General features: G+C 42.4%; 2 protein-coding genes across 7 annotated transcripts in view; one reads left to right on the top strand and one right to left on the bottom strand.

Moving 5' to 3' along the window:
* Positions 1-9786, top strand: part of PAICS (phosphoribosylaminoimidazole carboxylase and phosphoribosylaminoimidazolesuccinocarboxamide synthase) — a 61539-nt gene extending 51753 nt beyond the window's left edge. For all 6 annotated transcript variants that reach the window (XM_048848200.2, XM_048848198.2, XM_048848199.2 and 3 more), the window contains 7 exons: positions 491-669; positions 3751-3930; positions 4024-4137; positions 5997-6080; positions 6179-6359; positions 8129-8287; positions 9422-9786. In XM_048848200.2, the coding sequence (XP_048704157.2) occupies positions 491-669; positions 3751-3930; positions 4024-4137; positions 5997-6080; positions 6179-6359; positions 8129-8287; positions 9422-9588 (1064 nt within the window). In that variant the 3' untranslated portion in view covers positions 9589-9786. The remainder of the gene's footprint in view (positions 1-490; positions 670-3750; positions 3931-4023; positions 4138-5996; positions 6081-6178; positions 6360-8128; positions 8288-9421) is intronic.
* A 3563-nt stretch (positions 9787-13349) lies between these two features.
* The window catches only part of LONRF1 (LON peptidase N-terminal domain and ring finger 1), a 32981-nt gene continuing 29604 nt past the window's right edge, over positions 13350-16726 (bottom strand). Inside the window, exon 13 of the mRNA XM_048848195.2 lies at positions 13350-13914. Within this exon, the coding sequence (XP_048704152.1) occupies positions 13833-13914 (82 nt within the window). The 3' untranslated portion in view covers positions 13350-13832. The remainder of the gene's footprint in view (positions 13915-16726) is intronic.

Here is a 16726-nt window from a genome sequence, read left to right as displayed (position 1 = left end):
TCTATAGCAGTGGTTTTGAACCTGGGGGTCTGCAGACTTTATCTAAAATTTCCAAAAAGGTCCACAACTCCATTTGAAATTTTTTAGGGATCCGCAAATGAAAAAAGATTGACCACCACTGATCTATAGCATGATCAGGAAAAAGTGTTCTATTGCAAAGTGATTTTAAACAAGTTCTGAAAACGCACTACAAACTGGTTTCTAAGGCTCTCTATAATGTACTGTGTATTTTGTTGGATGGAATTGGGGAAGTGAGTGCTTTCTGGACTGAGACCATTTTGTGTTTGTCCTAATTATTTAAGGCCTCTCACTTGGGAAGTAATCATCTTAGGTGTATTGTAGCTACAGAACAACACATTAAGGTCTTTGAGAAAAGGGATCTTCTGATGAAATAATTTTCTGTTTGATCAACTATACGCCAAGCTGGTCGCAGTTCTCATTTCACTCATTGAAATGCACAGAGTAAACTGAGTTTTCTTTTTACATTTAGGAATCAAAACTGCTTTTGTCAGAAAACATAGCGACACCGCGTTCATAGCAGCTCAATGTGAAATGATTCCAATTGAATGGGTGTGCAGAAGAATTGCTACTGGTTCTTTCCTGAAAAGAAACCCTGGTGTCAAGGAAGGATATAAGTTTTACCCACCCAAAATTGAGATGTTTTACAAGGTAAGTAAAACTGTAACTATTAAACAAAAGAAGGCAATTTGTTAAAGGTAACCGTCCACCTGAAGTAGCATCATTTTTACATAAGAATGGCCATACTGGGTCAGACCAAAAGTCCATCGAGCCCACTATCCTGTCTGCTGACAGTGGCCAATGCCAGGTGCCCCAGAGGGAGTGTACCTAACAGGTAATGATCAAGTGATCTCTCTCCTGCCATCCATCTCCACCCTCTGACAAACAGAGGCTAGGGACACCATTCCTTACCCATCCTGGCTAATAGCCATTAATGGACTTAACCTCCATGAATTTATCCAGTTCTCTTTTAAACCCTGTTATAGTCCTAGCCTTCACAACTCCCTCAGGCAAGGAGTTCCACAGGTTGACTGTGCGCTGTGTGAAGAAGAACTTCCTTTTATTTGTTTTAAACCTGATGCCCATTATTTTACAAAATAAGCTGAACACAGGAGCAGGGTTAGTGCCTGAAACTGACTTCTGTCAATTTTTGTGATTTTTGCACTTCTGTTTGTGTGTTTGCTACCCTTATTACTGCATGCAAGATCCATACAAATATGAAACTGGCTAATTGATCCTACTGAAAAAATAATGAAACTGACTGGCAAACAAAGGGTGAAAAGAAATATAATTATAGCAGCTATAAATATAACACTTTCAGACAAGTGTATTTTTTAGGATGACAGATGTCCCTTTAAACTGAAATGAAACTACTTATTGATGGATTTTTAAAAACTAGTATTGATACTGTATTTTGCAAACATTTCTAAAATGTCTTTCTTGAATATTCTCTTAGATCAGAGATTCTCAAACTAGATCAGAAAGCTGGCTGGTCACATAGTGCAGACTCATTTCCAGCATTTAAATCTCATTACAGAACAGCTAAAAATGCATTAAGCACTCTCTGTTTGTTACTCTTCGTTGTAAACTATTGCTGTAATTGAAATGGGTGTGAGGTAAATGAAGAGGGAAGGAGACCTTTGTCATCACAAATGGGAAGACAGCATGCATAATAGTGAGTGAGAGAGGAGGTGGTTCATGAGATAATCTGTTAAAATGTGGTCGATGTTATGGACTTTTTCTCTTGTCCTTCCTTAGATCACTTAAGCTGCCACTAAACAAATGTAACATGATAAAGTAACAAAGGGAGTTCATGCATGATTTTCATTCTTGTGTTGGCAGGGTTTGGGAGCATAGCGGAAGTGAGGTGATGCAGGAAACTCAGAAGGGTTTATTCTGCTGTACCAGCAGTCCATGCTAATCCTGTTGGGGAATGGTGACTTTATACAGGGAGTTTTGCCTCAGTTCTTAATGTGACAAGATCATGTCAGTTAACTACACATCACATCATGCGAGCCATCAACTAAAGGAAACCTCAGCATCCTTATAGAAGGGTGTGGGGTCACGGCCCCACTACCATTGTGACAAGATAAGGATGTATCTCTCCAGGGACTGGCCTGTTTAGAGAGGAGGTCCCACTCTGGGGGTAGAGAGTGGGAGGGTAAACCTTCTGGTTGGACTGTAAGCAGAAGGGGTGGGAAAAAGTATTATTGGGAGAGTGCTACACATTTCAGAGCATCAACATTTTATCTTTCTGATGTTGGCTTGATCCTTGTCCTAGAAGTACTTCGCTGACGAAGTCCTTTTGGTATATGTAGTGTCTGATTTGAGTAAATTTACTGGTAACCCCAGGCATTCAGCGGATCACGGTCTTTGTATTCAGCATTTTTGAACAATCTTAATAGCATGGAAACATTGGGACTTCTTCTCTTATGCTGCTGAAAGGGACAAAAGCAAGCTGAGTTTGGTTAGGGAGCATTACAGAGTTCTGCAAGCTGGTAGGAGTATGTTGGGGGGTGAGAGAGAAATGGAGCAGAGAGGAGAGTGACCAGTCTTTAATAACTATTCTGACTCTTCAGTGATATTCAGGGGTACTCAGTAGCAGAGAGGTTCCAAACAGAGTAGCTGCCTTGGGGCTGGATGGCGAATGGGCAGGGAAGACTTTCCCCAAGGGACTGTGATCTATTTCCTTGCACGCGGGCTCCTTTAGGAGGTTGCTAACTTCTTCCCTTTGAGGGGAGAACATGGCTAAAACTCTGAAGTGGTATCCTTGTGAAACTGGGAGTCTCTCTTTTTTTTTCTTGTCACCTTTCCCCCAATTGGAGGAGAGCATGAAAGGACCTAGCCAGGAACCATCCTGGTGTCAGCAATATACAGGGGCTTACCCTTCTAAAAGCAGATGATAACCATGCATCTTGCATAATAAATAGGTTGTATTCACTGCATGCTCTGGCAAAATCTATACTTGAAGATTTTACAACAGTTGCTTTCATACAGCAACTTCTGTCCAATTCAAGATTAAAAGAACTCTTGAAAAGTGATTTAAAAATACAGATCAAGTATGTGCTGACTGCCTCCAAATAAGCAGGTTGAGAATAACATTTAGAGTCAAACTTGCATTACTTGATTAAATACTAGCAGCGAAAGTCCTCTTGGAATTCGTTAAAACTGAACTCTCTGTAGTCCAGTGGAAATAGATTTGTAGATTAAGTGGTGATTAGAGTTGAAAGGCATACAGTGTTGCAGTTTATTATTTTTATACCACATACAGTGGAGATAAAATAAATATAGACACCCCAACACCCTTCCACTGCTGTCTGCTAAAGTATGAGTGGTGTAACTAGCTAATCCTTTAGGATTTAACAGCGTTTCTAGAAACATTTACCAAATTAGAAGTTTTGTGGACTATTGACTGAAAAATAGTTAAAGCTTTGTCTTGAACTCACTTCTCTGATGCACCTTCCAGACTTAATGTTCAAGTAAGTAATGCTTTTTTCAAGTTATCTTAAGGTAGTAAAAGTCTTGCAGCTTGGATTTCTCAGTACTGTTGTGATTAAAAAATCTTGCTAGGACTTATCAAATATCAATTTAAAGCCACAAAACCTGTCTGATACTGGATTTCAAATTGTTCTCTTCACTGTTTGTTAAGCTTTCTTTTAATCTAACTCAAGTCTGGTGTAATTGTCATTAACTGATCTTATTCTATGCAAGTTTATTTTACTTCATTTTCAGGATGATGCTGCTAATGATCCACAATGGTCTGAGGAGCAACTAATTGAAGCCAAGTTCTGCTTTGCTGGACTTACTATTGGCCAAACCGAGGTGGATATTATGGCCCACTCTACACAGGCAATTTTTGAGATACTGGAAAAATCTTGGTTACCCCAGAACTGCACTCTTGTAGACATGAAGGTATAAGAAAAAAATCTGTCTTGTAGATATGTTTCTGCAAGTAGTGGAATAAGTTTTTGATGCTACTTTACAGCTCTTGTTTAATTTTGCTAGATTGAGTTTGGTGTTAATATAACTACAAAAGAGATTGTCCTTGCTGATGTTATTGATAATGATTCTTGGAGACTGTGGCCGTCAGGAGACCGAAGCCAGCAGAAGGACAAACAGGTAATACTATTACCATTTTGGGTCTGAATCAGAGATAAAAAACAAAACTACATCTCATTTTGGTGGGGCCGGGGGGCTGTGTGGACAGCATTCAAGCAACTGCTGTGAGCTGCTTTCCTTGGCAGTCTATGCTTATGCAAGGTAGGCCACAAAGCATTTAAGGTCTGATCCTGTTCAAGTCAATGGCAAAACTTCCATTGATTTTAATGGCAACAGAATCAAGTCCTTAAGGATGCCTGTGTCGTTAATAGGAATTCCTGCAATATTTTCTGGTGTTATCATAGTGCCTTGTGTATAATGTTAAGTCTGCAGGGATCTCCAGAACTTCTTGCATAAAATGTACTCCTTGAGTGTGAATTATTCAAATAATTGAGTAACACAGACACACACTGATGAAGTACTAGAAGTCAGAAACATGCCATGAAGATGAAAATTGGCTCACCAATGGGTCCCAAGTTTCTCCTTTCAGAGCCTCTTGATTTGTCTAGGCCAAAGTTTGTCCTGTTTTAACTCAGTTTAACTGATAACTAACATTGATGTAATTGCTGGTCTAGACCAGTGGTTCTCAGCCAGGAGTACACATACCCCCTGGGGGTACATTGGCTCATCTAGATATTTGCCTACCTTTACAACAGGCTACATAAAAAGCACTAACGAAGTCAGTACAAACTAAAATTTCATACAGACAATGACTGTCTATACTGATCTATATACTATACACTGAAATGTAAGTACAATATTTATATTCCAATTGATCTATTTTGTAATTATATGGTAAAAAATGAGAAAGTAAGCATTTTTTCAGTAATAGTGTGCTGCGACACTTTTCTATTTTTGTCTGATTTTGTTTTTAAGTGAGGTGAAACTCTGGGGTACACAAGACAAATTAGACTTCTGAAAGGGGTACAGTAGTCTGGAAAGGTCAAGAGCCACAAGTCTAGACAGTCCACAGATGTTTGTTGCCTGGAACAAAAATTTGTGGTTTATCCTAGACTGAGTCCATTGTGGGGCACCATTTTAGCTGCACTGAATGCTGCTTTCGTGGAACTTCTGTGATTTTAGTCACTTCCACTAATACTGTAGACTCTCTCGAGTAGGCACAAGCTGCCATAACTTATGTCTATGATAATCCAAGATACAGTAGTGTTCCAGTGCTATTACTAACAAATTAAAACTGGAAAGCAGCATTAGGTCTGCTTCCTTTAAAAACTGAATGAAATGAAAAATTATGGTGTTTCCTCTTCACTCATTTTAGCTGTTATACTACAAATATACAACTATATTTGCTTCTGAGCAAATCGCTGGTGTGGTGGTAATCCACCATTACTATAACTTTGGCGTTTACTTTTTTTTGTTAGGTGTTGGCTGTACTTTACTGCAGTTGCTGTCCTGTGATTGAAGCTCTGCTTCCAAATTAAAATTAACATGCCAAAGCAGCATGGTGTATATTTGCAAGGAAGCCTCCAGCTGACTTCAGTTGCGCATGAGAGGGCTAGCTAACACATCATGGCTGAGGCAACCAAGCACTGAAGTTGAGTTTTCTCTCAGAAAGGAATTGACTGAAGTAGAGGGTGCTGTGACTCTACTATAATGTGGTGGACAATAGTGCTTGCTGGAGCTAATGGCTCAAAATTTGAGATGTTGGGATTCTCTTGATGTCATGTTGGCCTCAATTCATGGGGAAGAATCTATTGTAGAATATATATATTTCAAGAAACAGGTGTTTGAAAGATGGCATAAATTTCTCTAGCCTCTGGTAGTAGAATGGTTGCACCTGGTTGAATATTTAAGAGCAAAATGATTGACCATCACACTTCCAAATAGAACATCAGGAATAACTTGCTATCTGTGTATTTCAGTCTTACCGTGATCTAAAAGAAGTAACTCCTGAAGCGCTTCAGATGGTTAAAAGAAACTTTGAATGGGTTGCAGAAAGAGTGGAGGTACCGCTGTTAATATTAACTGTAGTCTGTGTAGAAATTGACAATCTTGTGTACTCTGTTCAAGTTCTGTGGTTCATTTTTCTTTCTTTCCACTCCAGTTGCTGCTGAAAACAAAGAGCCATGGTAGAGTTGTGGTGTTGATGGGATCATCTTCTGATCTTGGCCACTGCGAAAAAATTAAAAAGGCATGTGCAAACTTTGGAATTCCTTGTGAGCTACGAGTGACATCTGCTCACAAAGGGCCAGATGAAACTCTGAGGATCAAGGCAGAGTATGAAGGTAAACCCTGACTAGTCATGTATTAAGTTTAGAGCCAATAACTAGAGTTCTTCAGATTCCTGAGAACTTTGCCACAAACTGCATGAAATTTATCGCCCTCTTCTTTATAACCACCTTCTACGTACGTGAAGACTTATCGTGTCTCCCTTCAGTCTTCTCTCCTCCAAACTAAACAAACCCAGGGTTTGTTTGTTTGTTTGTTTTTTTTCCAATCTTTCCTTATAGGTCATGTTTACTAGACCTTTAATCGTTTTTGTTGCTCTCCCCTAGACTTTCTCCAATTTGTGCTACTGAGAACTGGACACAGTGTTACAGTTGAGGCCATGTCAGTGCTGAGTAGAGTTGAAGAATTAATACTTTTTGTCTTGTTTAAAACACTTCTGCCAATACATCACAGAATTGGGGGAGGGGTGTTTTTTGCAGCAAAATTACATACTTGACTCATTTCATTTGTGATCCACTGTAACACTGAGATCCTTTTCTGCAGGACTCCTTCCTAGGCAGTTATTTCCCATTTTGTATTTGTGATTATTCCTTTCTAAGTATAGTACTTTGCATTTGTCCTTATTGAACTTCATCCTGTTTATTTCTCCAATCTGTCAAGGATTGTCATTGAATGCTAATCCTGTCTTCCAAAGCACTTGCAACCCCTTCCAGTTTGGTATTGTCTGCAAACTTTATAAATGGTACTCTGTATCATCACCTGTTTCATCGTCAGCTGCTCCTTCTCCCGCATCCAGACCTGTCTAAGTCTAACGGCTTCTTTCTCCCCAAAAATCTTGCCTTCCTCTCTATCCCAACAGCTAAAATTCTTTCTCAGGCCCTGATCATCTCAACATCTTGGATTACTGCAATGTCCTGCTATGTACACACACATTGCCACTTCTTATTCTGGAGAAAAAATGCCAGCTGCTAAAACTTAAGTCTCTCCTTCATCTAATGTCATCTTTTTTGGACCACACCACTGGCTGCCCTTTGCACACTGCAGCTGGGTGGAAAACCATATCTTGTGATGCCCACAGAATAGAAAACAATGAATAATGGGGTGGACACTAGTACTCTGTACCAAAAAACCCTTAGATTTTATTAAAAAAACATGTGCCTTGACTGAACATAAGGAGTAATTTCACTTGTTGCTCCTGCAGACCTGTGCTTGCATGGACATGTAGGTACTTCCATGCACCATTGTACACTCTGTGCATGTAGATATGGGAGTTGGGGACACAGTGTGGGCAAGCACAGATTTTCCAGATGTTATTTAGAAGCCCTGATATTGAACTTTGCAGAACTAATATTTACAAATTTTGTTGCAACAGGCCAAACTTTTTAATTAACAAAAAATCCAGTGATTCAACAGTTTCCATTAAGAAATGGCCAGTACGCACCATTATCATGAATCTTCAAAGTTTTCTTCCCCTGTTTGAGAAAGGAGTTTGATGTATGAGTTGCCTCTCATATGCTGCTTCTGTAGATGGTGTAACAAGAGCAGTGATTGATAGTTACTGAATATTACTAAAGGGAATTACAACATTGTATTCCAAAACAGAGAAATCTGAGCAACACTAAAACTTAACTGATTCGTAAAAAGAATTTCAAAAAAAGGTGTGTGTGTTTGCAGGGGGGAGGTATTTAGACACAGAGCCTTTCCATGAAAGCAGGTGTGGGAAAGGAAAAATGTATAAATATCTCTCTCTCTCTCTCTCTCCTCCCCTCCCCCCCACCGGTTTTTGATATTTACTTGCTAATGCTCGTGTGTGTGTGTGTGTTAGGTGATGGAATCCCTACTGTGTTTGTGGCGGTAGCTGGCAGAAGCAATGGCTTGGGACCAGTGCTGTCTGGTAACACGTCATATCCAGTTGTCAGCTGTCCTCCTCTCTCAGCCGATTGGGGTGCTCAGGATGTCTGGTCTTCTCTTAGACTGCCCAGTGGTAAGAAGCGTCATGTTGACCTATGGCATATGTAGTTACATTCTTGTAGTAATTAGCCTCCCATTTTTTTTAATACTGGACACATCTGCCAAATTCAGCAGTGCTGAAAATGCCTTTGACCCATTTATATTGTCAGTTCAGCCACTGCTGAAGAGGGTTTGGAGGGGTAAATCCTTTTGACAGTAACATTTCAGTTTCCTGGTACAGATGGAGGTGGAGCCGTAGAAAATGAAGGAGGGGTAAACTTAACTTTCATTATAGTCTTACTCAAATAACTGACTTTTAAAATAGGTACTGGAATTCATATGACATCTTTAAAAAAAAAAAAAAAAACTCAGCTTGAGACTTAATTTTCTGTTTTACCTTCATGAAACTGCTTTAGTATGTTTGTTAACCTAGCAACTGATCATATAAAACTGAAAGAGCCTTTCTATGATGCTTTAATGTTGAAAGAATTACTTGGCTGTGAAACTGCATCAGTCCTAAAGGTGCACGTAGCTTGAAATTAAAAACCGCATTTTCTTAGACACTGAACAGTCCTCTGTATACATTCAGTAGTCTGTTCAGATTTCAAGGTATATGCTGACTCAATCATTGTTGTCAGTAGTTATAGCAACATTGAATGAGAGAGGCTAAGGGGTTCTCAAACTGGGGGGTCGCAAGGTTCTTATATGGGGGGTTGGTCTGAGAACCACTAGGCTAAACTATACATAGTGGGTGAAATTCTGTGGCCTGCATTGTGCAGGTCAGACTAGATGATCATAATGGTCCCTTCTGGCCTAAATATCTATGAATCTATGAATATGGGGTGGATTTTTTTTTTTTTTTTTTAAATCATCAAAGGCAAGGGAATTCCACTTTCTTCAAATATGCAGAGAGGTTTGGGGCATGTTGAAACTGTGTCAGTTGAAAACTGGCCATCTTGTCTTGTTTGGGAATGAAGGAATAAGGCAAGGATCTTTAGGGTTATTGAGGTTGCTTATGCTTTACCTTTTTTAAATTAGACTGGACAAAGTAAAATAAAAAATCCTGCAGTAACCATCAGGGCCTGAAAGATTACTTGTTAGTAATTTTTAGGATCGTTGTAAATCCTGTTTTGATAACAGATTCGATTTTTTTCTTCTTCTACAACAGGTCTTGGCTGTCCTACTATACTCTCACCCGAAGGAGCTGCGCAGTTTGCTGCTGAGATTTTTGGATTAAATAACCACTTGGTGTGGGCCAAGCTGCGCTCAAGCATGTTGAATACGTGGATCTCCTTGAAGCAGGCTGACAAAAAACTTAGAGAATGCACCTTATAAATAACTTGTTAAAAGGAAAGTAATGCAAACTATATAAAAAATAGTGTCATGTGCAAAATTGTCTTCACGCTAGGATCTTCATGTAGATCACTTGGAAATCTTAAACCCTTTGTTGTGTAAGAGGATACATCTTGTATGGTAGATGATAGCCTCTACAATTGGTCTTGTTTTTTTTAATAAATGGAAGCATACAGGATAGTTGTTTGACTTGCTCAGAATTGTGTTCTGCTTTAGTCCTTGTATACTGCTTTAACTACAGACTACACAATATCAAAATGCAGGTTTAGTGTAATTTGCACTTGGATGTATCACTTGTCCCTAGCAGTATTACTACAGAATGTTATTGATAAAGCTTGGATTTACTAACTCCACTGAATGGACTGCCAATCCAAAACAGAAAATGTTTATGCTGTTCTGTTTGCAGTTATGAAAATATGCTCCCTAAGCAATAACACAGCCGTAGATTGCAATCCTAACTGGAAGACAGTTCTGGAATGGACTTGGACATCCAGCCATCCTGTTAGAGGTTGTAAAAGTATATAGAAGAAAGCCAGCCATATCACAAGATAGGATGTTAGCTTATTCAGTATTTCCTGAAGCAATGTCCTCATGTTAACAGTAATGCTCCTTATACAGCAGCAGACAAGATTAACTCAGAGTAGTAATCATGAGTTCAAAACCGACTTGTAAGCCTTTTGTCCTCTGTTAGAGTACAATGAATTCTTTCCATTTCACTCGTTCTGCTTTAAAGAGCCTCTGATAATCTCATAGCAGACTTCATTTTTAGAAAATTTTGGTGTGTGCGCGTCTTTCTTCCCTTATTTTTATAGTGGGAGAAGAAGTTGGTTGCTAAGGAAACTCTCTCATTAAATAATTGAAGGTGGAAATAAACAGTTAAGTGAAATACTGATGAGATCTAAGCATGACTTTTACCTCCATGAAACTCTTGTTCTTAATTAGGTCAACTTTATTACAGTACTGATTCTAACAAACATGCAATTTCCCAACTTATGTGATAGCCTATGCTTTTAAAATAACAAATAAACTGTTAAATTCCAATTTGCTTTATGCAGAGGTTTCTCCAGTAGGTATACTCACGGTATCTAGATGTTTTTTTTTAATTTACATGCCATGGCTGATGCTAAATTAAAATGGCTGTGCTAAATAACTTGCTTGACATAGTGCTTTATAACTACATGCATGCAGCACTACTAGCATGCAGCACACTATTACTTTGGAAGGGGAGAGGAGGTTTCACTAGAGATACAGGAACAAGCCCCTATGCCTATAGGCTGTCTTGGGGGTGCTTTCATAGACACATTGATAGATGGACCCTATAGTCTTGGTTACCTCAAAGGCCCACACACAATGACCTTTATGCTACTTAATTTATGTACCATGGAAGGAATGAAGAACTCAGTTCATCCTGCTGGGATTTGAACCTCTGATTCCTGAAAGTTTAGGAAGAGGTTTATGCTACATAACTATTGTGACAGGAAACATGTTTGGCATTACAGAGGCTTCTTGTGATGGTGGTCATCCATTAAGATACTGTAATAGAGAACATGGACCATGTGGCACAGTACAAGACCTGAGGCCTGAACCAAAGGCTGGGAATCAGTCAGGCCATGTATTAAAGCAGATGCTTACCAGTTCACTGTCTGGTACATGAACTTGGCAGAGTACTGCTAATGTTGCTAAAACACAGGCACTCCTACAGGTATATCTATACTAAGAACTTAGGTCAAATTTATAGAAGTCGATTTTTTAGAAAGCAGTTTTATACAGTCGATTGTGTGCGTCCCCATTAAAGCACATTATGTCGGTGGAGTGCATCCACAGTACCAAGGCTCGCGTTGACTTTCAGAGCGTTGCACTGTGGGTAACTATACCACAGTTCCTGCAGTCTCTACCACCCATTGGAATTCTGGGTTAAGCTCCCAATGCCTGATGGAGCAAAAATATTGTCACAGGTGGTTTTGGGTACGTCAGTTGCCCCTCCCTCTGTGAAAGCAACAGCAGACAATCGTTTCGTGCCTTTTCTCTGTGTGGACGCCATACTGCTTTCAGCAGATGGTGCAGTAGGACTGCTAACGATCATCAAATGACCGCTTCTGCTGCCACTCTGCTCTTCTGATGCTATGAATCCACCTCACAGGTCCTCTATATGACCGTCGTCATCCACCGCTTCCGCTGCCACTCTGCTCTCCTGGTGGTCTTGCAGGGCTGTTTCTGTTGCAACTCTGCTCAACTGCTCTTGTCTCACCATACAACGGCAAGTGTGCAGCCTGCTCAGCTGTTGTGTCCTGGCAGCAGATAGTGCAGTAGGTCTGCAAAACTGGTCATCCAACCACCGCTTCCCCTGCAACTCTGCTCTCCTACAGACGCCATACCACGGCAAGCATGGAGCCCGCTCAGATCACCGTGGCAATTATAAGCATTATAAACACCTCGCGCATTATCATGCAGAACACGCAAAAGCAGGCGATGGCAGCGCGGTGACAAGAGTGAGGAGGACATGGACACAGACTTCTCTCAAAGCACAGACCCTGGCAATTTGGCCATCCTAGTGGCAATGGGGCAGGATCTTGACGTGGAATGCCGATTTTGGGCCCGTGAAACGAGCACAGACTAGTGGGACTGCATAGTGTTACAGGTCTTGGATGATTCCCAGTGGCTGCGAAGCTTTCACATGCGTAAAGGCACTTTCATGGAACTTTGTGACTTGCTTTCACCTGCCTTGAAGTGCAAGAATACCAAGATGAGAGCAGCCCTCACAGTTCACAAGCGAGTGGCAATAGCCCTCTGGAAGCTTGCAACACCAGACAGCTACCGGTCAGACGGGAATCAATTTGGAGTGGGCAAATCTACTGTGGGGGCTCATGGATCCAAGTAGCCAATGCAATCACTGAGCTGCTGCAATCAAGGGTAGTGACTCTGGGAAATGTGCAGGTCATAGGGAATCCCACTGCAGCAAAGCCATCCACTAATTGTGGTGGGGCGACAGACAGAACACATATCCCTATCTTGGGACCGGAGCACCAAGGCAGCCAGTACATAAACCAAAAGGGGTACCTTTCAATAGTGCTGCAAGCACTGGTGGATCACAAGGGACGTTTCACCATCATCAATGTGGGATGGCTGGGAAAAGTACATGATGCTTGCATCTTCAGGAACACTGGTCTGTATGAACAGCTGCAGCAAGGGACTTACTTTCCAGACCAGAAAATAACCGCTGGGGATGTTGAAATGTCTATTGTTATCCTTGGGGACCCAGCCTACCCCTTAATGCCCTGGCTCATGAAGCCATACACAGGCACCCTGGACCATAGTCAGGATCTGTTCAACTATAGGCTGAGCAAGTGCAGAATGTGTATTTGGATGTTGAAAAGCATGCTAGCGCAGTTTACTGACTCGGTTAGACCTCAGTGAAACCAATATTCCCATTGTTACTACTACTTGCTGTGTGCTCCACAATATCTGTAGGAGTAAGGGGGAGTCATTTATGGTGGGGTGGGAAGTTGAGGCAAATCGCCTGGCCGCTGATTACACACAGCCGGACACCAGCGTGGTTAGAAGAGCACAGCAGGGTGCGCTGCACATCAGAGAAGTTTTGAGAACCAGTTTCACGGCCGACCAGGCTATGGTGGGACAGTTGTGTTTGTTTCTCCTTTATGAAAATCCACCCCCTTGATTCACTCTACTTCCCTGTAAGCCCAGTGCCCTCCCTCTCCCCCCCCCCCCCCCGATCACTGCATGCAGAGGCTATAAATTCTTTATTAATTCATCACACAAATAGGGGGATAACTGCCAAGGGGTGGGGGAGGAGTCAAGGACAAGGCCACACTGCATTCAAAACTTATTGAATGCCAGCCTTCTGTTATTTGGGCAGTCCTCTGGGGTGGAGTGGTTGGGTGCCCGGAAGCCCTCCCCCGCACCTGTGTTCTTAGGCGTCTGGGTGAGGAGGCTACAGAACTTGGGGAGGAGGGCAGTTGGTTACACAGGGGCTGCAGTGGCAGTCTGTACCTTTCCTGCACCTCAACCATACGCCGGAGCGTATCAGTTTGATCCTCCAGTAGCCTCAGCATTGCATCCTTTCATCATGCTGCCACCACCTCTTCTCTTGATCCTGCCACTTGTCCTCACGTTCATTTTGTGCTTCCCTGGACTCTGCCATTGTCTGCCTCCACACATTCTGCTGGGCTCTTTCAGTTTGGGTCGACTGCATGAGCCCAAAGAACATTTCATCGCAAGTGTGTTTTTTTCACCTTATCTGCACTAGCCTCTGGGACAGAGATGCTAGTCACAGTGTTGAAACATTTGCAGCTGCATGAGGGAAAAAAGGGAGATTAAAATTGAAAAAGACACATTGGCCATTTTAAAGGAGGGGCTGATGTTTTCGGGTTAACGTACTGCACAAACCCAACTAAACCCCCACACACCCCCAATTCTCTGGGATGATGACTTCACCCCTCCCCGCACCGCATAGCTAACACCGGGGATGATTTCTTTTCAGCCACAGGCAAACAGCCCAGCAGGAATGGCCACCTCTGAATGTCCCCTTAATAAAATTCCCCTATTTCAACCAGGTGACCATGAATGATATCACGCTCCTGAGGATAACAGAGAGATAAAGAACAGATGTTGCTTGAATGCCAGCAAACACCGGGACCACATACTGACATGCTTTCTTATGCAATGATTCCAGACTACGTGCTACTGGCCTGGTGTGGTAAAGTGTCCTACCATGGAGAACGCAATAAGGCTGCCCTTCCCAGAAACCTTTTACAAAAGCTTTGGGAGTACCTCCAGGACTACTTCATTGAGATGTCCCTGGAGGATTTCTGCTCCATCCCCAGCCACTTTTCCAGTAGCTGTACTGGCCGTGAATGCATCCCAAGTCTTCAGGGCAAATTAATCATTAAACATGCTCGCTTTTAAACCATGTATTATATTTACAAAGGTACACTCAGCAGAGGTACCTTCTCCGCTTTCAAGGTCCGGGAACCTGGGTTGGGAGGGTACTGTCTCCAGGGTGATAAACAGTTCCTGGCTGTCGAGAGAACAGTTTCTCCACTTGCCTGGTAAGCGCTATATTCAACCTTCCCCTCATCATCTTCCTCGTCCCCAAAATCACAAAAGCATTTTAGCATCTAAAATAAAAAAGTAAACAATATCCATGCCTAGCATCTCCCTACAGATTCTTCCACAGTCTCTGTGTGTGTCTGCTTGTCTCCCTGTCAGAGCTCACTGACAACTGACTCTTCAGAGGAATCAAGTCACTTTTAATTATTTAGTTTTCTTTTGATCTGGTAATATGCAGCTTTGGCAAAACAAGGTTTGCAACTGGTTGGAGAACAGTAAGCTAACAGCTTGCCTCATCATCTTCCAAGTGGGTGCTTGGGTGTCCTTATCAGGGAAGCTATTGTATCACTTTCATTCAGACCCCACTGAATTAGAGCATTATAGATGTAAACATTCCACTATCCTCAATGTAAGTTAGATCAATACGGTCACATGAAATTCTAATAACCCAATACACAGTAACAGCCCCTGAGTGACTTGGTCACCTACAGTGTTCATAAAATTGTTCAGTATCTACAACATACCAACTACACATCTGTCAGCGTGAACACAGGATGACGACTTCAGCATGGCACAAAGGAATAGCTACCAATATCCAAAAGAAGATTGTTTAAGGTAAATAGCCAGAAAACTTTCTTAACAGTAAGGTGTATTGGAGTGTGGTATATACACCTCTACCCCAATATAACGCATCTGATTAACATGAATTCGGATATAACGCAGTAAAGCATTTCCCCTCCTCCCCCTCCCAGGCTTGCGCAAGCCTGGGAGGGAAGAGGAGTGGCAGCGCGTTCAGGCGAGGAGGCAGAGCAAACGTGAGCTGGGGCAGAGCCGCAGCAAGTAACTGGGGAGTAGGGGCAGAGGAACCACTCCCCTCCCCAGCTCACCTCCACTCCACCTCCTCCCCCCAAGCGTGTCACCATTCTGCTTCTCCCCCCTCCCTCCCAGGCTTGCCACGCCAAACAGCTGATTCGTGGCAAGCCTTAGAGGGAGAGAGGGAGTGGGGAGAAGCGGATCAGTGGCAGCGCGCTCAGGGGAGGAGGTGGAGCAGAGGTGAGCTGGGGCGGGACAGGGAGCTGCCGATGGGTGCTTTGCACCCACCAATTTTTCTTCCTGGGTGCTCCAGCCCCAGAGTTGGCGCCTATGGCAGCAGTCTGTCTAGCTCTGACACGCTGCTCTGAGCAGCGTGTTAAGGGGGCCGGGCAGGAGGGTGGGTTGGGGGTTCTCAGGGGTCAGTCAAGGGCAGGAAATAGGTGGGAGTCAGATAGGGGGCGGGGCCAGGCTGTTTTGGGAGGCACGGCCTTCCCTACCCAGCCCTCCAGAGCAAGTTCGATAGAACGCAGTAAGATTTTTTTGTCTCCCGAGGAACGCATTACATCGGGGTAGAGGTGTAGTATCTTGTTCAAGGTACACGATGACAGTCCTATTCCTGCAAGCATTTCGAACTGGACAGGAAAAGTGCTAGGAGACATGAAAGAACAATCACACTTACAGGGAAGACTCAGGATTTTTTCCCACCATTCTCAGTGTGTGGACATACCACCATTTTTATAAAAAGACTTATAAACTACCTTCCCTCCCATTCATAATCTCATCCCTGGGGCAACTGTACTGATTGCTTATGTCGAATAGTAATATTAGGAAAGAAATATTAGTAACTAATACAATGTATTTTGCTCTTTTGGGAGCATACTGATTTTGCTTTTTTATTTTCTCTTCATTATTGCATTTTCTCCCACAGAAGGATGGCAGCTCCAAAACCAGGAGACAGATCTGTCTCCTCACAGTGGCCATTAAGACAGGCGGTTAGGTTTTGATAGGCCTCCAAGGTTCCCATTTCTATTAAAGAGCCTGGAAGCTATAAAAGCAGCCAGAAAGCCGTGTAACTAGCCAGCACTTCAGACCAGGGATTCTCAACCTTTTTCTTTCAGAGGCCCCCCCAAACAGGATATAAAAACTCCACGGCCCACCTGTGCCACAACTGGTTTTCTGCATATAAAAGCCAGGGCCAGTATTAGGGGTTAGCAAGCAGGGCAATTGCCTGGGGCCCCAT

This window comes from Caretta caretta, chromosome 4, assembly GCF_965140235.1.
Source record: "Caretta caretta isolate rCarCar2 chromosome 4, rCarCar1.hap1, whole genome shotgun sequence".
Lineage (NCBI taxonomy): Eukaryota > Metazoa > Chordata > Testudines > Cheloniidae > Caretta > Caretta caretta.
The sequence above is the reverse complement of the archived record's forward strand: the minus strand, read 5'-3'. Positions and strand labels throughout refer to the sequence as shown.